Source organism: Globicephala melas, chromosome 10 (assembly GCF_963455315.2).
Source record: "Globicephala melas chromosome 10, mGloMel1.2, whole genome shotgun sequence".
NCBI classification, from domain to species: domain Eukaryota; kingdom Metazoa; phylum Chordata; class Mammalia; order Artiodactyla; family Delphinidae; genus Globicephala; species Globicephala melas.
This window is the reverse complement of record NC_083323.1, coordinates 4,235,542-4,259,546: the sequence shown is the minus strand read 5'-3', so window position 1 is coordinate 4,259,546 and position 24,005 is coordinate 4,235,542. Positions and strand designations below refer to the sequence as shown.

At 38.9% G+C, this 24,005-nt stretch overlaps 1 protein-coding gene across 1 annotated transcript in view; it reads right to left on the bottom strand.

Annotated features, from left to right (window-relative positions):
* The window catches only part of SMC1B (structural maintenance of chromosomes 1B), an 85,521-nt gene extending 61,697 nt beyond the window's left edge, over positions 1-23,824 (bottom strand). Inside the window, exons 1-4 of the mRNA XM_030855651.2 lie at positions 23,716-23,824; positions 5,394-5,582; positions 2,193-2,305; positions 1,899-2,102 (exon numbers count right to left, since the gene is read on the bottom strand). Coding sequence (XP_030711511.1) covers positions 1,899-2,102; positions 2,193-2,305; positions 5,394-5,582; positions 23,716-23,824 — 615 coding nt within the window. The remainder of the gene's footprint in view (positions 1-1,898; positions 2,103-2,192; positions 2,306-5,393; positions 5,583-23,715) is intronic.
* Positions 23,825-24,005: the final 181 nt, after the last annotated feature.

Below are 24,005 nucleotides of genomic sequence, written 5' to 3'. Positions count from 1 at the left end.
CAAGATCGAAACAGTCTCTGCTCTTGTAAGTTTATAATCTAGTTATTTTAATGGGGCAGGGAGGGAAGAAGAGGAGTCAGAGATGAAATAAGCAAACAAATAATACACAAGATAATTTCATACAGCAAAATATGCTACAAAATAGGGACTTCCCTGGTGGTCCAGTGGGTAAGACTCCATGCTCCCAATGCAGGGGGCTCAGGTTCGATCTCTGGTCGGGGAACTAGATTCCGAATGCATGCCGCAACTAAGAAGTCCACGTGCCACAGCTTAAAAAAAAAAAAAGATCCTACATGCCGCAACTAAGACTCGGTGCAGCCAAAATAAATAAATAATAAATCTTAAAAAAAAATGCTACAAAAGAAACAAAATAGAGTAATGCAATAGTACCAGGGAAGGGATGCTAATTTAGACTGGGGGCGTGGACAGCAAATGCCTGCCTGAGTAAATGGCTTTTTTATGAAAACTTGAATGAGAGTACCAGCCATGTAAAAATCAGGTGTACAACTATCTAGGGAGAGGAAATAGCAAAAGCTCCAGGATAGAAGGGAGCATGGTGTTTCCAATAAATAATAAAGGTCAGTGTGGTAGGAGAGTAGAGGAAGTTAAAGCTTCAGCGGTGAACAAGGGGCAGATCAGCAGGCTGGAAAGGGAGACTAGATTCTCAGTGCAATAGGAAGCACTGCTCTCGAAGAGATTTTATGCAAGACAAAATCTGATTTGTATTTGAAAAAGATTACTCTAAAGGCAAACAGTTATCAACAATATACAAGGCACTACATTAGACATTGTGAAGGGCACCAAGAACTACCACAGAGGGACTTTCCTGGTGGCGCAGTGGTTGGGAATCCGCCTGCTAATGCAGGGGACACGGGTTTGAGCCCTGGTCCAGGAAGCCCCCACATGCCGCGGGGCAACTAACCCCACGAGCCACAACTATTGAAGCCCACGCACCTTGAGCCCTTGCCCCACAGCAAGAGAAGCCTGCGCACTGCAACGCAGAGTAGCCCCCGCTCGCCACAACTAGAGAAAGCCTGAGCGCAGCAACGAAGACCCAACGCAGGCAAAAAATTAATTAATTAATTTAAAAAAAAAAAAAGAAAGAACTACCACAGAATGGCATTCACAAAGTGTGGCTATGGCCTCCTAGAGTTTTACAGTTTCACGCTTTAACGAAACCCCTGAGGTCAAAACTAGTTTCATAATAATACTCAGATTTTATTTGCCTTTTTCACTGTGTTGGCATCTGCACTGATGCTGTAAAAGCCAATGGAGGGTAAAGCTGCTAGGTCTTAACACAAATAAGATTTAATACAGAAGCAGATATGAGAATTCATCTGTCTTCTATTAAGCCAGATATTAAGGAGATTATAAAAAGGTAAAACAATACCACTCTTCTAATTATTTGGTTTTAGAAAACTCAGTTATTTTTCATAAAAATATGTTACTTATGTTAATATGAAATGAGTTTATTATTATTTTTACACTAATCATTAAAATATATTTTTTAAATGTCTCAGTTTTAATTTTAAATACAATACATATAAATAGACACAACCCACATGAACAGAAACTCTTCGGGGTCCTCAATAATTTTTAAAGTATAAGAGGACAAGATCCAAAAGTTTGAGAGCCTCTGCAATGTGAGATATAAATCCCTCAAGTTTAATTTTAGTTGGGAAAATCAGACATCTTTGCAGTGCAGGTTGTCCTGCCTATTTGGGAGAAAAAACCCGAACAGTGGAAAATACATCAAAAAGTTTATCTCTGATGAATAATGGGCTTTATTTGTCTTATGTTATTAAAAGAATCTTTTTAGTAACCCCACACCAATACCTACAATTCTAACACAAAGTTTTTGTATCCAACACTTAATTAGTTACATCATGACACCTTACCTCTTCCTTCTCTAATTTTGCATGTTTACGCTCTGCAGCTACATTTTTTTTCTTATTAAAATTAAACTGTGCATCTTCTTCGGCTTTCTGTAACTTTCTTTTCTTTTCCTCATATTCTCCTATAAGCTCTCCTGAAGTGCTGATTTCCTCAAAAAACTGCGTTCTTTCTTTGGGTTTTTTCAGTGAAATTGACTCCACAGTTCCCTTTTAAAAATAGTTAAGCACACCAACATATAAAATATAATGATATATTTTCAAAATCATGAATAAAATAAAATACTACAAGCTATTTACCTGAAAAACTAGACAGTTCCGTGCTTTGACTATTATGCCTATCTTTTCTAACTCTGTGATATAAGCAGAACGACTCACAGGACTATCATTAAAACAATATTCTGAGCATCCCCCTAAAATAAAAGAATAAAGGCTGTTATAGGAAGTATAAATACCAGACATATATCAACAACTACTGAAAGCTTAATAAAATTTTTTTCTTACTGAAATAGCCAGTTATGCAATAATATACATGTTAGTAAATGCATTTAATCAGTCAACAAATATTGAGTGTCTACTACATGCCAAGGAGTGCTCTACAGCAGTGAACAGAACAGATGTCTGACCTCAAGGAGCTTATATCCTAATAATGGAGACAGACAAAAATGAGATATGTAAGTAAAATGACTATCATGCGAGGAAGTGTTAAGTGCTAAGGAGTAAAGTAGAGGTAGGAAGGGGGTGTGGTAGTCTCTGTGTAGGGGAAAGAGGCATTGCAATTTTAAATAGGATGCTGGAACGGTCTGAATGTTTGTGTCCCCACTAAATTCATATGATGAAATCCTAACCCCAAAGGTGATGGTGTTAGAAGGTGAGGCCTTTGGGAGGTGATTAGGTCATGACAGAGGAGCCCTCATGAATGGTATTAGTGTGCTTATAAAAAGATCCTACAAGGCTCCCTAGTCCCATCCACATGTGAGGATACAATGAAAAGTCTGCACAGAAGAGAGCCTTCATCCAACCATGCTGGCACCCTAAGCTTGTATTTTTAGTCCCCAGAACTGTGAGAAATAACTTTCTATAGTTTATAAGCTAAGAAGTCTGTGGTATCTTATTATAATAATGGACTAAGACAGATGAGCTGGGAAGAAGAACAAAGCTGGAGGCATCACACTTCCTGATCTGAAGTTACATTACAAAGCCACAGTAATCAAAGCAGTGTGGTATTGTCATAAAAACATACAGAACAATGGAATAGAATAGAGAGACCAGAAAGAAATCTAAGCATCTACAGTTAACTGATCTTCAACAAAGGTGCCAAGAACACACAATGGGGAAAAGACAGTCTCTTCAATAAATAGTGTTGGGAAAACTGGATATCCACATGCAGAAGAATAAAATTGGACCCTTATACAAAATGGACACCATACACAAAAATTAACTCAAAATGGATTAAAGACGTAAATGTAATACCTGAAACTATGAAACTACTAAAAGAAAACATAGGGAAAAAGCTTCCTGACATTGCTCTGGGCAACGATTTTTTTGGATATGATACCAAAAGCACAAGCAACAAAAGCAAAAATAGACAAGTGGAATTGTATCAAACTGAAAAGCTTCTACACAGCAAGGGAATCAATCAACAGAGTGCAAAAGGTAACCTACAGAATGGGAGAAAATATTTTGGAACCACTTATCTGACAGGGGTTAATATCCAAAATGAATAAGGAATTCATATAACTCAACAGCAAAAAACCAAATAACCCAATTTAAAAATGGGCAAAGAACCTGAATAGATATTTCTCAAAAGTTGACATACAGATGGCAAACAGGTATGTTAAAGGGTGCTCAATAGTAGGAATCACCAGCAAAATGCAAATCAAAACCAGAATGAGATATCACCTCACACCTATTAGAATCAAAAAGACAAAAGACAAGTGTTGGTAGGATGTGAAGAAAAGGGAACCCTTGACTATTGTTGGTGGGAATATAAATTGGTACAGTCACTATGGAAAACAGTATGAAGATTCCTAAAAGAATTAAAAATAGAACTACCTTATGAGCCAGAAATCCCACTTCTGAGCATATATACAAAAAAAATGAAATCTGTACCTTGAAGAGTTATTTGCACTCCTATGTTCATTGCAACATTATTCACAATAACTAAGATATGGAAACAACCTAAATGTCTTTCAATGGATGGCTGGATACAGAAAATGTAGGAATATTATTCAGCCTTAAAAAAGAAGGAAATCCTGCCATTTGTGACATCATGGATGAACCTGGAGGACATTATGGTAGCGAAATAAGCCACATACAGAAAGACAAGTATTGAATGATCTCATCTATATGTGGAATCTAAAACAGTTAAACTCATAGAAGCAGAGAGAAGAATGGTGGTTGCCAGGGGCTTGGGGGAGGGGGAAATGGGGAGATGCGGGTCAAGAGGTACAAAGTTTCACTTACGCAAGATGAGTAAGTTCTGGAGATCTAAGTATAGCAATGTGACTATGGTTAACAATACTGTATAGTATAGTTCAAATTTGCTAGGAGGGTAGATCTTAAGTGTTCACACACACACACACACACACACACAGAAAATAGTAACCGTGTGAGGTGATACATATGTTAATTAGCTTGATTGTGGCGATTATTTCACAATGTATATTAAAACATCAAGTTATACAATTTGAACATATACAATTTTTATTTGTCAATTATACCTCAATAAAGATGGGAAAAAATAAATTTATGATGGTTTATTAAGTAAATAGAGTAAGCTAGGGACTCTGACTGAGATGGAGATTTTTGATAAAAAAACTCCAAGAAAGTGAGAAAAGTAACCAATGAAAATATCTAAGTGATAAAGTGGTGAAATACTTAAATTATGCACTAAGGTATATGTACATAATAATAAGTATTTCTAAAATTATCTGTGATTGAAGTTGAGGAAAGTTAATAAGAGTATTTATACATTAGAACATTAGAACCATGTTGTAGTGGCAGACTGAAAACAACAAAAAACAAAACCAAGAAACGTCTACTTACAGAGGCTCTGTAAACTCCCACATAAATAGAAAAAATATATATACATAACTCTCAATCTTGTTTACTCAGGAAATACAGGGATTCATGAATAAATCATAACAAAATACAAAGTCAAACATTTCACACAATTTGCTTTTTGGTGGTAGGAAAAACTTCCCAAACAAACCAAAAATACGCATTTAGTTAGTTCATCACTAGGAAAACCAGAGATAAACGTAAACAAAGAACCTCAGGAAGGACTTTTATGACATCACTGTAAACAAAGAACCTCAGGAAGGACTTTTATGACATCACCGTCTTTGAGGTAGACTCCCTCCTTCATTTTAACGGAATAACCAGGGAGAAAAATGCTACTTGACAGTAGGGGAATTCGAATAAATATGTCTGCTTAAAGAAAAGTCCGGTGTAGAATCAAACAGGTTCTATTACTTGCTACCCAAGATAAAAAAATACCTCGGATAGTCCTTGCAAATGTTTTCTCTTCTCCACTTTCTTCCACGTATACAATTTTTACACTTGCAGAAGAAGAAACAGGTTTTCCAATATGTGCTCCATGAATAAGTTCTTGAATAGTTTTCACTCTTAAATTAGCTATTTTTTCTCCCATTACAAAACTAAGTGCATCCATTACATTAGATTTTCCTGGGGAAGGAGAGAAAAAGTTATTTATTCTTAATGATGAAAAACCTTGCCCAGAGCCAAAGAAACCGGGCTACCAAGGGCCAATACACGTATCTAAATAGTACTGTCTTTTTTGTATTCAAAAGGCATGTGACGGAACAATTTTATGTAGATAACTGGTTTCTATGTAGCTATGGTAGAGTATTAAGTTATCTAAATGTAAGGATCTATACATGGATCTAAGCCCCAGCTCTCTCCCGCTATTAAGTATCATACCATGGCAAATCACTTAACTTCTCTGAATTTCAGTTATCCCCACTTTATAAAGTGTCCCCACTTTATAAGTGTCACATATTTTTAAAAAATGGCTACCTCCAGGATTTTCCCAAAGGCTAGACTAGGGTTGCTAGAACATTTATGATTGGTATGTGCTGGTAGTGCAGAAAAGTTATATAGCATGTCCAAGCTTGCTATCTGCTGAAAGTCCTGCTTACAAGGTTAGCTGGCATCATGGGATTGGGATTTGGATTCTGTGAGGGTTTCCACCACTTTCTGATAAGAATGTTGCACTGTGCCTAAACTGTTTATATAAACAATATGATTTATGCTGAATACTTGCTTTCTTTGTAGGGGTCTGGAATTTTGGTATGTGCTAGGCAGAGGTGCTTATGTGACCATTTCCCAATAAAAACCCTAGGGGTTGAGTCTTTAATGAGGTTCTTTGGTAAACAACATCTCACAATGTGTTGTCACAACTCGTTGCTGGAGGAATTAAGCCTGTCCTGTGTGACTCCACTGCGGGAGGATTCATGGAACCTTGCACCTGGTTTCCTCAGAGTTCCTCATGTGCCTTTTCCCTTTGCTGAGTTTGCTTTGTTTCCTTTTGCTGTTATGAGTAACAGTCCTGGGTACAACTATATGCTGAGTCCTGGGAGTCCTCCTAGTGAAACTGGGGGTAGTCTTGGGGACTCCCAACTCAAATGGCAAACTGTTCTCCAACCATGAGCCGATAGTTTAAGACAATTTCCAAGGTGCAATGTCATTTCAGCTACTACCATCTGTACGTAATTTTCTTTCTTTTTCACATTCGTTCCCTCATATCCACAAGCAGTTTAAATTTCTAGTGCCCAAAGCAGGGAAAGTAACATAAACAAGAGAATACTGCCAATCACTGGAAATATGGCTTAGTTTTAGAAGTTCATGATCTTTCTAGAAAGAACTAGAAGTGGTTAAAAATGCTGCAAATGTATTTAACTAAGTCTCAGTTAACTAACAGGTATGAAACATGGCTTTTTTGGGTTAACTGATAATCTGCAGATTGAGAGCTATTGTAAGATGGTTACATATATAGGACCAAACAAACAATTGAATTATTAAGTCTGACAGTAACAGAATTAAACAGAAACTGGTTTTGGTCAATCCTTATTGAAAGTCTGCCTAAAATAAACACTTCCCCATCCAAATTCATTCATTACATTAATTCTTTTGTGTGCTAGGTCATAAGGATACAGTAAAAGAACAAGAGAGATACAACTCTGTCTAATGAATGTTATAATCTATTAAGAAAGTCAAACAATAAACAAAAAAGAATTATATATTATAAGTATCATGAGGAAACAAACTGAGTGATGAAATAGAGGGTAACTGGGAGAGGTAACTTCAGATAGGATGGTCAGGAAACATTTGTTAAGTGCCTAGCTTAACAACCACCTGTTGGCAAAAATGAATGAATTAATGAACCAAGTTAAGTTTTGTAATGGTCAGAGCAGGAACCTCTGCTATAAATAATTCAAAACCAACATCAGGAAAATAATAATTCTGGAAGAGTTACCTTTTAGACTATCATCACTTGATGAAGATGAACCAAATATTCAAAGACATAAAAATTACAGTATCACTCTCCCATCTCAAAACCTCAATATTTGCCACTCATTTGCCCTCTTAGCAACAGCTGGTAAGTCCCTTTTATTTTTTAATTAATTAAGTAATTTATTTTTGCGTGTTGGGTCTTCGTTTCTGTGCGAGGGCTTTCTCTAGTTGTGGCAAGCGGGGGCCACTCTTCATCGCGGTGCATGGGCCTCTCACTATCGCGGCCTCTCTTGTTGCAGAGCACAGGCTCCAGACGCGCAGGCTCAGTAGTTGTGGCTCACGGGCCTAGTTGCTCCGCGGCATGTGGGATCCTCCCAGACCAGGGCTCAAACCTGTGTCCCCTGCATTAGCAGGCAGACTCTCAACCACTGCGCCACCAGGGAAGTCCCATAAGTTCCTTTTTGATTTCAGCTCTGCATATCTCTTCCAATCTGCTCCTTCTTTACCATCCTTCTAGCTATTTAAGTACTCCTTACTCCCAAAAGCCTCCTAGCTGGACTCAACCTTCACTCTCTTGCCTCTTCAAATGCATTCATTCATTCTACAAACATTTATAGAACACCTATTAATCAGGCATTCTCCTAAGTACTCAGGCTAAAAAGAAACAGTATGTAGAATTTTCCCCTAAGGTACTTACAGTGGGGAATATGATCAATTTTTATTGAACCCCATTTTGTGCCAGACACTCCACATCTATTATTTTATTCAGTCTTTGCAATAATCCTATGAGATAGATATTTAATTTGCATTTCATAAGTAAAAAAGCAGAGGCTCAAAGTCAAACAAATCATGTTTTGGGGTTAGGCGTCTGATTCCAAAATCTATACTCTTCCCACTAAAAGGAGGAAATTATAACTTACTATATAGTAAGTTCTAAGATAAAATTAACACAAAGAACTATGAAGCATTTAAGAGAAGCACTAACGACTGGAGACTCTGAGTAGACTCTGCAGGAGATAATTCTGGGCTAAGTTTTAAAGAGTAAGTAGAAGTTTGGGGAGGCAGTGCTGAAGGTAAACATAACCACTCCAGGAAAAGATGATAGCTTGATCATTAGTACAAATGGGAAAGCAAGGTACCATTCCAGTGAGAAAAGGGTAAGTAATAATACAGAGGTGGAGCAAAGCTTACAAGGTTGGAAATGATAAGAGAGAAATAAACTTCATGCTGAAGATTATTTGAAGCCATAAAGGATTTTAGGAATAGCAGTGACGTTTTCAGATACATTTTATAAGGATTTCTAAGATAACAACCCACCAGAAAAATGGGCAAAGAACATAAAAGGGCAATTCAGAGAAACAGAAATACAAAAGGCCCTTAACCATATGAAAAGACACTTGAGCTCAGTCATAATAAGAGAAATGTAAATTAAAACTGTTTTGACTACCATTTCTCACTTACTAGACTGGCAAAAATCCAAAATTTTGAAAACATATTCTTAAACAGGACCTCTCATTAAATGACTGTTGGGAGTACAAAATGGTACAACCACTATGGGGGTGATTTGGCAATAGCTACTAAATTATAACTTAGCTCTTGAACCAGCAATTCCACTTCTGGAAATCTATCTCCCTGATACATGTGCAAAACTACACAATGGCAAATACACAATTATACAATTATAAGTCATTTCTAACAGAAGTAGATTGGAAACAACTTAAGTGTCCAAAAATTAAAGGACCACTTGAAATAACTATGTAGCCACACAATGGAGAATTACACAGCAACAAGAGAACAGAAGAGGAAGTGGGAAATGAAAAAAGAAAAGTACATAACAGCATATATAGCAAAAAACCAAATACGAACTTTTACTTAAAGAAAAAGTGTGGGGTTGGGAATAACAATACACACATATTTCCTAGCATTTGCATAAAGAAACACTGAAGGATAATCAAGAAATTAATGGTTATGTATAGAAGGTGAAGAAGAGCGGGACACAGAAACTGAGTTGGACCCCTTCTGTTTGCCTCACCCTGCTTCTGCCTTTATCCACAAGCTCTCATGCCTTTGAGCTTCTAGTTGGATTTGGCCAATGGAGAGCCCTGGCAGGAGGGAAGAAGGGAAAAGAGTGAGGTCAGGGTATTTACTTCCCTATTTTCCTCTGTAAGGTGGCTTCTGACTTGCTGTGCCCTTCAACACCAGGTCACTGGCTTTTTGAAGCTCCTTGTGGGTTCCTTCCTCTCTGAGCCTTGGGGTGGCAGCAGCTCCACTGCTGCTAGCTGTGTGATCCCTCTATTCATTGGGATTCCTCTACAGCCTTCCCACACCTTTGTAATTAGCCCCTTTGTAAATAAGTCTTCCTCAAACTGTCCTAATTTGAGTGTGCCACTTGTTTCCTGTTGGGACCCTGACAGATACAGGGGTAGAAGCAAGATTTCTGTGTATACTTTTCCATAGAGTTTTGACCTTTAAAGTATGTATATGCATTCCTGATTTTTAAAAAAAAAACCTAAATTGAAAAAATCCCATAAATGAAAACAATCACAAACAAGTAAACTTAACTGAATATTAAATTGGTAACACAGGCATACTGAGAAATGATTTATTTCAAGGGACTTCAGATCACAGAATTCTGACTGTACGTTCTTAGTAGGATCCATTCTAAGAACCAAAATGAAGTACAAAGGAATTTCAAATTTCCTTCAGTTGCTTTATCATTTATAATGTTATGGTGGTTTAAGACAGTTTTCTTTACATTTTAAGTTAAAGCAAATAAGTAATTATATTAGTCATATTAGGAAATAAGATTTTCAGAGTAAGAAAAAATATTCACAATGACGAAAAGCAAGAAACAGTGAAAACACAGTTAAAAGTGAATGGAGGGACTTCCCTCGTGGTGCAGTGGTTAAGAATCCACCTGCCAATGCAGGGGACACGGGTTCGAGCCCTGCTCCGGGAAGATCCCACATGCCGTGGAGCAACTAAGCCCGTGCGCCACAACTACTTAGCCTGCGCTCTAGAGCCCGCGAGCCACAACTACTGAGCCCGCATGCCACAACTACCGAGCCCACGCACCTAGAGCGCCTGTGCTCCGCAACAAGAGAAGCCACTGCAATGAGAAGCCCGCGCACCACAACGAAGAGTAGCCCCTGCTTGCCACAACTAGAGAAAGCCTGCGCACAGCAACGAAGACCCAATGCAGCCTAATTAATTAATTAATTTTTTTTTAAAGTGAATGGAAAAATATCAGCATGAACTCAAATTTTAAAAATTACTGTAACATGAAAAGATGTTCAAAATCATATTAGTAATTAGGAAAAAGCAAATCAAAACTATAATGAAATATCACTTCACATCAACTAGGATGGCTAAAAGAAATCACACAAACAGTAACAAACAACTGCTGGTGAAGATGTGGAGAAATCTGAACCCTTGTTCATTGACAATGGAAATGTAAAGCCAGACACAAAGCGCCACATATCGTATGATTCCATTTATATGAAATGTCCAGAACAGGCAAATCCATAGTGACAGAAAGTAGATTAGTGGTTGCCAGGGACTGGGTAGAGAGGAGATAATGGGGAATGATTACTAATGGGTACAAGGTTTCTGTTTGGGATAATGAAAATATTCTAGAATTAGATAGTGATGATGGTTATACAACTCTATGAATATACTAAACATCACTGAAGTGTACACTTTAAAAGGATGAATTTTATGATATGCAAATGACATTTCAATAAAGCTGTTATTATAAAAAAAAAAAACAAATCTGAAAAAGCACTTTATGCATTTTCTAGCCCCATCCTCTGAAATGACCCAGAACCACTGTTACCCAAAGGCACTGAATATTCTAGTTCCCAGATGGCGGTCTTTAATACCTTAACTTCTAAAAAAAACCAGAAATCATTGGAGAAGTGGCTAATTCCAAGTCTGAGGCAGAGAAAACTGAAGATAAGCCTGAAAACTGGGACATCTTACGTTAGAAAGCAAGGAAGCTTTCAAATATTAATGAGGTCATGACCAAAGGACACAGGAGGCAGCTTGAAGGAGCTCCCACTGATTAAAGTTATGAAAATCTGAGCATCAAAAAGAATGATTTTGGTGGATTAAAAACACAGTGTACCGGGCTTCCCTGGTGGCACAGTGGTTAAGAACCTGCCTGCCAATGCAAAGGACACGGGTTCGAGCCCTGGCTTGGGAAGATCCCACATGCCGCAGAGCAACTAAGCCCGTGCGCCACAACTACTGAGCCTGAGATCTAGAGCCCGCAAGCCACAACTACTGAGCCCACATGCCACAACTACTGAAGCCTGTGTGCCTAGAGCCCGTGCTCCGCACAAGAGAAGCCACGACAATGAGAAGCCTGCACACTGCAACAAAGAGTAGCCCGCACTCACCACAACTAGAGAAAGCCTGCGCACAGCAATGACGACCCAACACAGCTAAAAATAAATAAATTTATAAAAAAACAAAACAAAACACACTGCACCAATGAAAATCTAGGTGTCCTTTTTTTTTTCTTTTTTAACAGTATCCACCTTGTGAGCTGCTCAGTTTTCTCTGCTTCTCCTTGCTCAAGAGTAGGACAGAAGCGAATACATCTGTGAAGCAAAATGAGTGTCTTCAGCTGAGCAGGCAGCAAGAAAGGGAGGATCACTTGGGAAGTTCTTCAATGCCTGATTAAGCTGTGCCAAGTTCAGAAATAGTTTGCTGACCCCTGCTCTAGACTCAGAAATGGAATGTTGCATAGATGACCAGAGAGAAAAATAATAGGATTTAAAAGAAAGGTGAAGACAGCAGAAGCAAGAACAACTACAATCCTGCAGCCTGTGGAACAAAAACCACATTCACAGAAAGATAGACAAGATGAAAAGGCAGAGGGCTATGTACCAGATGAAGGAACAAGATAAAACCCCAGAAAAACAACTAAATGAAGTGGAGATAGGCAACCTTCCAGAAAAAGAATTCAGAATAATGATAGTGAAGATGATCCAGGACCTTGGAAAAAGAATGGAGGCAAAGATCAAGAAGATGGAAGAAATGTTTAACAAAGACCTAGAAGAATTAAAGAACAAACAAACAGAGATGAACAATACAATAACTGAAATGAAAAATACACTAGAAGGAATCAATAGCAGAATAACTGAGGCAGAAGAACAGATAGGTGACCTGGAAGACAGAATGGTGGAATTCACTGCTGCGGAACAGAATAAAGAAAAAAGAATGACAAGAAATGAAGACAGCCTAAGAGACCTCTGGGACAACATTAAACGCAACAACATTCACATTATAGGGTCGCAGAAGGAGAAGAGAGAGAGAAAGGACCTGAGAAAATATTTGAAGAGATTATAGTTGAAAACTTCCCTAACGTGGGAAAGGAAATAGCCACCCAAGTCCAGGAAGCACAGAGAGTCCCATACAGGATAAACCCAAGGAGAAACATGCCAAGACACATAGTAATCAAATTGGCAAAAATTATGGCAAAAATTAAAGACAAAGAAAAATTATTGAAAGCAGCAAGGGAAATACGACAAATAACATACAAGGGAACTCCCATAAGGTTAACAGCTGATTTCTCAGCAGAAACTCTACAAGCCAGAAGGAAGAAGCATGATATACTTAAAGTGATGACAGGCAAGAACCTACAACCAAGATTACTCTACCCGGCAAGGATCTCATTCAGATTCAATGGAGAAATCAAAAGTTTTACAGACAAGCAAAAGCTAAGAGAATTCAGCACCACGAAAGCAGCTCTACAACAAATGCTAAAGGAACTTCTCTAAGTGGGAAACACAAGAGAAGAAAAGGACCTACAGAAACAAACCCAAAACAATTAAGAAAATGGTCTTAGGAACATACGTATCGATAATTACCTTAAACATGAATGGATTAAATGCTCCAACCAAAAGACACAGGCTTGCTGAATGGATAAAAAAACAAGACAGCATATATATGCTGTCTACAAGAGACCCACTTCAGACCTAGGGACACATACAGACTGAAAGTGAGGGGATGGAAAAAGATATTCCATGCAAATGGAAATCAAAAGAAAGCTGGAGTAGCAATACTCATATCAGATAAAATAGACTTTAAAGAATGTTACAAGAGACAAGGAAGGACACTACATAATGATCAAGGGATCAATCCAAGAAGAAGATATAACAATTATAAATATATATGCACCCAACATAGGAGCACCTCAATACATAAGGCAACTGCTAACAGCTATAAAAGAGGAAATCGACAGCAACACAATAATAGTAGGGGACTTTAAAACCTCACTTATACCAATGGACAGATCATCCAAAATGAAAATAAATAAGGAAACAGAAGCTTTAAATGACACAATAGACCAGATAGATTTAACTGATATTTATGACATTCCATCCAAAAACAGCAGATTACACTTTCTTCTCAAGTGCGCACAGAACATTCTCCAGGACATATCATATCTTGGGTCACAATTCAAGCCTCAGTAAATTTAAGAAAATTGAAATCATATCAAGCATCTTTTCTGACCACAACACTATGAGATTAGAAATGAATTACAGGGAAAAAAACGTAAAAAACACAAACACATGGAGGCTAAACAATACGTTACTAAATAACCAAGAGATCACTGAAGAAATCAAAGAGGAAATCAAAAAATACCTAGAGACAAATGACAATGAAAACATGATGATCCAAAACCTATGGGATGCAGCAAAAGCAGTTCTAAGAGGGAAGTTTATAGCTATACAAGACTACCTCAAGAAACAAGAAAAATCTCAAATAAACAATCTACCCTTACACCTAAAGGAACCAGAGAAAGAAGAACAAACAAAACCCAAAGTTAGCAGAAGGAAAGAAATCATAAAGATCAGAGCAGAAATAAATGAAATAGAAACAAAGAAAACAATAGCAAAGATGAATAAAACTAAAAGCTGGTTCTTTGAGAAGATAAACAAAATTGATAAACCATTAGCCAGACTCATCAAGAAAAAGAGGGAGAGGACTCAAATCAATAAAATTAGAAATGAAAAAGGAGAAGTTACAACAGACACCGCAGAAATACAAAGCATCCTAAGAGACTACTACAAGCAACTCTATGCCAATAAAATGGACAACCTAGAAGAAATGGACAAATTCTTAGAAAGGTATAACCTTCCAAGACTGAACCGGGAAGAAATAGAAAATATGAACAGGCCAATCACAAGTAATGAAATTGAAACTGTGATTAAAAATCTTCCAACAAACAAAAGTCCAGGACCAGATGGCTTCACAGGTGAATTCTATCAAACATTTAAAGAAGAGCTAACATCCATCCTTCTCAAACTCTTCCAAAAAATTGCAGAGGAACACTCCCAAACTCATTCTATGAGGCCACCATCACCCTGATACCAAAACCAGACAAAGATATGACAAAAAAAGAAAATTACAGACCAATATCACTGATGAATATAGATGCAAAAATCCTCAACAAAATACTAGCAAACAGAATCCAATAGCACATTAAAAGGATCATACACCATGATCAAGTGGGATTTATCCCAGGGATGCAAGGATTCTTTGATATATGCAAATCAATCAATGTGATACACCATATTCACAAACTGAAGAATAAAAACCATATGATCATCTCAATAGATGCAGAAAAAGCTTTTGACAAAATTCAACACCCATTTATGATAAAAAACTCTCCAGAAAGTGGGCAAAGAGGGAACCTACCTCAACATAATAAAGGTCATATACTACAAACCCACAGCAAACATCATTCTCAATGGTGAAAAACTGAAAGCATTTCCTCTAAGATCAGGAACAAGACAAGGATGTCTACTCTCACCACTATTATTCAATATAGTTTTGGAAATCCTAGCCACGGCAATCAGAGAAGAAAAAGAAATAAAAGGAATACAAATTGGAAAAGAAGTAAAACTGTCACTGTTTGCAGATGACATGATACTATACATAGAGAATCCTAAAGATGCCACTGATTAGAGCTAATCAATGAATTTGGTAAAGCTGCAGGATACAAAATTAATGCACAGAAATCTCTTGCATTCCTATACACAAATGATTAAAAATCTGAAAGAGAAATTAAGGAAACACTCCCATTTACCACTGTAACAAAAAGAATAAAATACCTAGGAATAAACCTACCTAGGGAGACAAAAGACCTGTATGCAGAAAACTATAAGACACCGATGAAAGAAATTAAAGATGATACCAACAGATGGAGAGATATATACCATGTGCTTGGATCAGAAGAATCAATATTGTGAAAATGACTATACTACCCAAAGCAATCTACAGATTCAATGCAATCCCTATCAAATTACCAATGGCATTTTTTATGGAACTAGAACAAAAAAATTCTTAAAATTTGTATGGAGACACAAAAGACCCCGAATAGCCAAAGCAATCTTGAGGGAAAAAAATGGAGCTGGAGGAATCAGACTCCCTGACTTCAAACTATACTACACAAAGCTACAGTAATCAAGACAATATGGTACTGGCACAAAAACAGAAACACAGATCAATGGAACAAGATAGAAAGCCCAGAGATAAACCCATACACCTATGGTCAACTAATCTATGACAAAGGAGGCAAGGATATACAATGGAGAAAAGACGGTCCCTTCAATAAGAGGTGCTGGGAAAACTGGACAGCTACATGTAAAAGAATGAAATTAGAACACTCCCTAACACCGTACACAAAAATAAACTCAAAAAGAATTAGAGACCTAAATATAAGACCGGACACTATAGAACTCTTAGAGGAAAACATAGGAAGAACACTCTTTGACATAAATCACAGCAAGATCTTTTTTGATCCACCTCCTAGAGTAGTGGAAATAAAAACAAAAATAAACAAATGGGACCTAATGAAACTTCAAAGCTTTTGCACAGCAAAGGAAATCATAAACAAGACAAAAAACCCTCAGAATGGGAGAAAATGTTTGCAAACGAATCAACGGACAAAGGACAAAGGATTAATCTCCAAAATATATAAACAGCTCATGCAGCTCCATATTAAAAAACCAAACAACCCAATCCAAAAATGGGCAGAAGACCTAAATAGACATTTCTCCAACGAAGACATACAGATGGCCAAGAAGCACATGAAAAGCTGCTCAACATCACTAATTATTAGAGAAATGCAAATCAAAACTACAATGAGGTATCACCTCACACCAGTTAGAATGGGCTTCATCAAAAAATGTACAAACAACATATGCTGGAGAGGGTGTGGAGAAAAGGGAACCCTCTTGCACTGTTGGTGGGAATGTAAATTGATACAGCCACTATGGAGAACAATATGGAGGTTCCTTAGAAAACTAAAAATACAATTACCATATGATCCAGCAATCCCACTACTGGGCATATACCCAGAGAAAACCATAATTCAAAAAGACACATGCACCCCAATGTCCATTGCAGCACTATTTACAATAGCCAGGTCATGGAAGCAACCTAAATGCCCATCAACAGAAGAATGGATAAAGATGTGGTACATATATACAATGGAATATTACTCACCCATAAAAAGGAACGAAATGGGGTCACTTGTTGAGACGTGGATGGATCTAGAGACTGTCATATAAAGTGAAATAAGTCAGAAAGAGAAAAACAAATATCGTATATTAACGCATATATGTGGAACCTAGAAGAATGGTACACATGAACCGGTCTGCAGGGCAGAAATTGAGACACAGATGTAGAGAACAAACGTATGGACACCAAGGGGGTAAAGCGGCAGCGGAGGGGTGTGGTGGTGGTGTGATGAACTGGGCGATTGGGATTGACATGTATACACTGATGTGTATAAAATTGATGACTAATAAGAACCTGCTGTATAAAAAAGTAAATAATATAAAATTCAAAAAAAATAAAATAAAATAAAAGGTGAAAACAAAATCCATGTGTCCATAATGATACCAACAACAAAAAAAGAAAAACTCACTTTCACTATTTGCCCTATTAAAACTCTTTTCTGGGCTTCCCTGGTGGCGCAGTGGTTGAGAGTCCGCCTGCCGATGCAGGGGACGCGGGTTCGTGCCCCGGTCCGGGAAGATCCCACGTGCCGCGGAGCGGCTGGGCCCGTGAGCCATGGCCGCTGAGCCTGCGCGTCCGGAGCCTGTGCCCCGCAACAGGAGAGGCCACAACAGTGAGAGGACCGCGTACCGCAAAAAACCCCCAAAACTCTTTTCTTTGAAAATACCAAATAAAAGGGGCACGCATTTATTCTGATTTTACAGTGCAAACTGCATTTTACGTTAATCAAATAACCCCAATTAATGAAATAAAACTTTTTTTTTAAATATGGGAATATCATCCAATGAATGTAGAAAGCATGACACGATTAGAAAAACCTGGTTTTGCAAACCTGAATGAAATACTGGCTCAGGCAAGATTATTAATTGGCATTAAAACCATTTGAGTAAATGGTTGATAGAGAATATTTGTATAATGCCAAAGAAACACTAGAACACTAGGCTAGAGAGAAAGGTTACAGCTAACTGTATAATGGAGAGATCACTGTCACCACCCTAATCCAGGAGTCAATCTTAGCATCACCAGATATTATGTGATATAAGGTAATGTGAAGTACACACTACCACCTAAAATGAAGTCTAGCCAAAAATCTTTAATTTCAAACCATCAACTTTTTAGACATCTTCCAGTTCAAAAAAATAGAGGGGATAGAGGAACAAACTAAACTACATCATAAGGAAGCAATCAGACACATCTAAACATTCTATGGAAAAACGTTTTCAACCTTTTCAATGAGTCTGTTATAAATTAAAAAAAGAACTATGCTAAATTAATAGAGATCTAAGGGATATAACAATCAGATGCAATATGTGATTCTGGGATGGAAAATGGTTTGGTCAAAGAACACTATGGAGTAAACTGAGGAAATGTGAATTTGAGCTGTGCATCAGATGAAATGCACTAAGAAAGGTGAGGATAATTGTCTGAAAAGAGTGAGTTATACAACAGTATGTATTGTATAACCTCATTTTCATTAAAAAAAAAGTTTGCAAGGAAAAAGATCTACATGGACATGTCCTAAGGTATTACAATAGTACTGTCTGGATTGTGGGAATATGTTTTTACTTTTTTACTCGTTTATTTTCTAATTTTTTACAATTCATATATAGTGCTTTTGTAAATAAAATATTATTTTTAAGAATTCAGCTGCCATTCTGGATTATCTAAAATGTTTTTTTAAAATAACATTTTTATCCTGATTAGAACAGTAAACCATTCAATGTAGGGTTTTGGAAAACAGAAAAGTATTTTAAAAATCACCTGAAAAATCACACCATCTGGAAAAAAACTATTGATGGAAATGGATAGTGAATTTTGTCAAATGCTTTTTCCTCAAAAAACTAAAATGAATCTTCTTTCTTGAAGGAACAAATGAAGATTACTGTGGCAGCAGTGTGCCACATGGATTAAAGTAGGGTAAGACCAGAGGTTGGGAATTTAGCTAAAAGGTGACTGCATTAATCCAAGGAAGAAATGATGAGTGTGAAATAAAGTGATAGCAGCGGCAACAGAGGGAAGAGGACAAGGTTATTAAGGAGGCAGGACTGGAATGATGGGTAATGTATTGGCTGTGACAGGGAGAATTTATCAAGGATGATGGAGAATTTATTAAGGTAGCAGCCATATGAAACCCTGTGAGAAAGGCATTCTAAGTCCAAGGAACAGAAAATGCTAAAACCCAGAAATAGCAATGAGCTTGGCCTGTGTAAGGAAAGCTAAAAAAGCAATTCTGACCAGAGAACAGTAAATGTGGAGGAAGAGAATATTTGAGAAGAGAAACATACAGGGGTCAGATTATAAAGGGCTTTGTGGATCATGGTAAGAAATATGGATGTTACTCCAAGTGCAGTGAGAATGCACTGCACAGAGACAAAAAAGGAAGCAGAAGGACCTGTTAGGAGATTATAGCGATAGTCCAAATGAGAGCTCTAGCAGCTTCAACTGTAATAGTGAAGAGTGGCAAGAAACAATTGGATTCTGGATGCATTTCAGAGGTAGAGTCATTAAGATTTATAGGCGACTGGATGAGGAAAGTGGGGTGTAGAAGGTAAAAGGAGGAATCAAGAATTACTCTGGCTTTCTGTCTGAATAAATGAGTAAATTGTGCCCTTTACTGAGCTGGTAAAGACCTAAGAAGGAACAGGTTTGTTGTTTGGTAGTGGTGGGGGAGAGGAAATTAACTACTCTTCCTGATTATATTGTTTTAGGTGGCTACTAGAAATAGGAAACTAAATGCTAAATATTATAGGCTGGAAATATAATTTGGAAAGTCAGTAGCTTAAGGATGGGACTGGATAAGACCACCTGGGGAAAGGAGGGAGAGATGAAATGTGGTCTACCTTGCCTCCTTGACAGCAAGGCCTTCCCATGACCAACTTCTTTTAAAACACCCCCAGCATTTACTATTCCCCTCCCTTGTTTCTCTTTAAAACTTAACACTTTAGGGGCTTCCGTGGTGGCGCAGTGTTTAAGAATCCGCCTGCCAACGCAGGGGACACGGGTTTGAGCCCTGGGCCGGGAAGATCCCACATGCCGCCGAGCAACTAAGCCCGTGCACCACAGCTACTGAGCCTGTGCTCTAGAGCCCGGGAGCCACAACTACTGAGCCCACGGGCTGCAACTACTGAATCCCGTGTGCCTAGAGCCCGTGCTCCGCAACAAGAGAAGCCACCGCAGTGAGAAGCCTGCGCATCGCAACGAAGAGCAGCCCCTGCTCGCCGCAACTAGAGAAAAGCCCGCACACAGCAACGAAGACCCAACGCAGCCAAAAATAAATAAATTTATAAAAAATAAATAAAACCCTCCCAAAAAAACCCTTAACACTTTAATATTCTATATACTTTTCATATTTAGTTTGTTGTCTGTCTCTCTGCACTTGAATGTCAGTTCTATACAGGCAGGAATTTTTATATCATGTTCACTGATGAATCCCCAACAAGCTAGAACAGTGCATGACACACAGTAGGCACTCAATTACTTTTAAATGAATGAAATACTGCTGAAATGTCAAACAGGATGAGGACAGGGAACTAACCGCTGACTTTTATAAGATATAGCTCAACAGTGACCTAGATAAGTGTCATTTCAGTAGACTTTGAGGCTGAGAACTGAATCAAGGCGGCTGAGAAGAGAATGGAACTACAGACAATGGTTTCAGAGAGTTTTGCTGTACTGATAAAAAAAAAAAATGGGGCAATAGCCTAAGGAGACAGTGAGGTTCAAGGGATTTCCCCCCAAGCATTTCATCATAAAATTTTCAAACATACAAGAAAGTTGAAATAATTTCATAGTAAAAATCCATATATTCACCACTAAATTCTATAATTAACATTGTACTATACTTGCTTTTCACACATCAACTGATCCTCGATGTCCTGAGAGTGTTCATAAGGCATGTATGTATTTATGCCAATGAAAATTATCCAATAAGGGAGAAAGATACAATTCAAGAGAGAAAGATAATAATTACAAAAGCAAAGAACTGAGGAGGGGACAGGATCCAAAGCACAAGTGGAGAGGATGGCCTTAGATAGACTCAGGCACCCTTGTGGTAGTTCACTGATAAAAATCCTTCAAAGTCTAACTTCTTTTTCCAGAAAGTTAAATATAAACTCTTCACTCTGGCAAGGACTTATCCAACAGAATTCCATTATATCCCACAACTTCCCTAAATATGCCCTATATTCTGGCCAATTTGGACTATTACCTGCCCCACAAATAGACTTTCACAAACCCCTGGAAAAATACTCTTTATGCTTTGAGCCCAGGTCAAATGCCAACTCCTCTAGAAAACCTTTCCTAATCTTCACCTCTTCCTGCTCAAAACTCCCCAAATCAGATGTTGTATTTTTCTTGTTTAAAGTTTCATAAACAGTGTTACCTGGCTTTCTATTTCAATTAATGTGTCATTTTCTTATACTCCCTATACCTTCAGAGCAGGAGCTGTCTTAATCTACACACCTTCTTTTGCTCCTAACATTATATATAGGCAACAACCATTTATTTGCTGCATCTGAGTGGAAAACACGAATGTTAAAATTTAAAATGAAAAATTTCTGCTACCTATAAAAAGCCCCAAATTAGATTTTATTGAAAACAAACAAGGGACTTCCCTGGTGGTCCAGTGGTTAAGGCTCCATGCTTCCAATGCAGGGGGTGTGGGTTCGATCCCTGGTTGGGAAACTGAGATCCCACGTGCCATGTGGCGTGGCCAAAAAATTGAAAAAGTAAAAAAATTAAAAAATAAATAGATAAAAACAAACAAATGAGAACATGTCAAGTTTTGGCAGGCGGTGACAATAGAAAATTATTACAAAAAGTATGACTAACTAAATTAAAGTATAACAGGAAATGAGCATGATGGGAAATTATCAATTGGTTTAACAAATTCTATCTGAATGTGCCAGTAATTCTGTAAGATTTTTAAAAATGATGATCTACCAACAAGTGCTCAAATGAACACAAATAGAATATCATCCATTAAATCGGTCATGGATAAGTACTATATTGAGTTTGGGCCTTCATATAGCAAAAAGAATGTTAACACTTTAGGCAAAATTGAAAAATAAGTAAACCAGAAATTTCTGTTGTGGACAGATGGTATTGAAGACACTGCTGAAATGATCCACAATGGCTTTACCCGGTTCTAAGCATAGTCTCTAGGATACCAGTGATTCTCTAGAGGGGAGTTGAGCTTCCAGGGCATGTGGATCTAGGGAGAGCAAGAGGATTTGTAAAGGCATTTTCACAATCACGTTAAGATATGTTATTAATCACAAAAAGTATTTTTAAATTAGGAAAAGAAATATTATTTTGAAACTCGTTTGGCACTAGGTTAAACAAGTTCAAAGCACCATTTTCACAGGATCTTGAATGGTAATGGGCAAATAGTTCAAGTGGACTAAACGATGTTCAAGAGTCTGTGCAGATACTCATTCCAAGTATTGCACTGTTTGGAGTTGCAAAATGTAACTGAGCAACCCTTCACATAATCACCAGTTAAAAGGTGAAAATCCCCTGGTGGTGGGCTCAGCAACTTCCCAATAAAAGAGTGGAGAAGATTAGTTAGGGTAACAGTGCAGGAGTGATTCCAGTAATTATTTTTTTCAATGTTTTCTGATAACAGAATAAAATGAAAATGAGGAAATATATTACACAGAAGAGGCAAGGAAATCTTCAAATACGTGAACGCATCTAAGCTCAGGTATTCTTTCGCATATACTAAGTGCGAAAGAAAACCTTCAACAGCAGCTGTTTTATAAGGCGACAGAAATTTCACAATAGTTTCACAGTAATTATATTCCAGATTTGATGTGCGGGGAAAACACACATTCAAGTGTCCTATTCATGTCTGTCAAATAAATTGAGTTAGAGGCTAAGAAAGGAAAGCTGGGCTAAGAGAGCCAAACTGGAGACTCCAGGTTTCAGAAGGCTCTCAAGGTCACGATCATTTTAGGCCCTACTCCACCTGCCCTGCTCATTACCCCAGCTTCCCATCATGGAGCCAAAGGGAGCCTGGCCAGGCCCCAACTCCAGTTCAGACTCTGCCCCTTACTGGGCAACCTTGGAAACTCATCTGGCCCCTCTGAACCTCAGTCTTCTCCACTGTAAAATGGGGATCATAGCCATTTGTGAGGATTAAACAAAAAGAGCGGGGCCAGGAACTCAGGAATAAGCTCAACAAACGCGGCCATTTTCACAGTATTCCTGCGAAGCTTCCTTGGATCCAAATGGTTGTTCGGGCTCCTTGGAACCAATGACTTCCTCTCGATCTCGCTCCCACTTAATCTTTTTGGATGAGAAAGGGAAGGGGATGGAGAGGAGAGGTGACCAAAGCTGAGGGCCGAAGAAGCCCACGGGGTGGGGGGGCAGGGCGGGGGTAGGAGAGGAGGGTCCAGGGTGGAACCTCTCGGGTGGGGGGTGGGGCGGGGGTCTGGCCCCTGGGGGTGTTGTCGGAGGGCCGGGGGTCCGGGGCCGAGGGCGAGGCTCAGGCCCCTGGGGGTGTTGTCGGAGGGCCGGGGGTCCGGGGCCGAGGGCGAAGCTCAGGCCCCTGGGGGTGTTGTCCGAGGGCCGGGGGTCCGGGGCCGAGGGCTAGTGTCAACCTAGGGTGGACGGCAAGCAACTCCCTGCCACCTCCAACCCGCCCTGGGCGGTGTCTGAGGGTCGCCTCCCACCCCATCCCCCGTCCCCGGGGTGGACAGCGAGGGTCGAGCCCGAGTCCAGGCCGCGAGGCCACCCTCACGTCCCCTCAGGCGGGAAGAGGCCCGGGCGACCACGGCAGGTGTGGACGTTCTAGGTCCCAAGTTACCGGAGCCGTTGGGGCCAATGATGCAGGTGAACCTCCTGAAGGGGCCTATAACCTGGCGGCCCCGCCACGACTTAAAGTTCTCCACAAGCAGCACCTCCAAACGGCCCATGGCTGCGCCCTCCGCGCCTCTGCCGCGTCCTCACACGCCGGCCAGAAAAGAGCGGGAAGGGCCTTGCGCCGTCTCGCGAGAGGAAAACGAGAACACGAGCGAGCCCTGCGCTGTTTCTTAGCAACCGGAGTTGTTTTTGTTTCCGAGGAAACTGGGTCTCCTCGCCTCTGGCGCGGTGGGT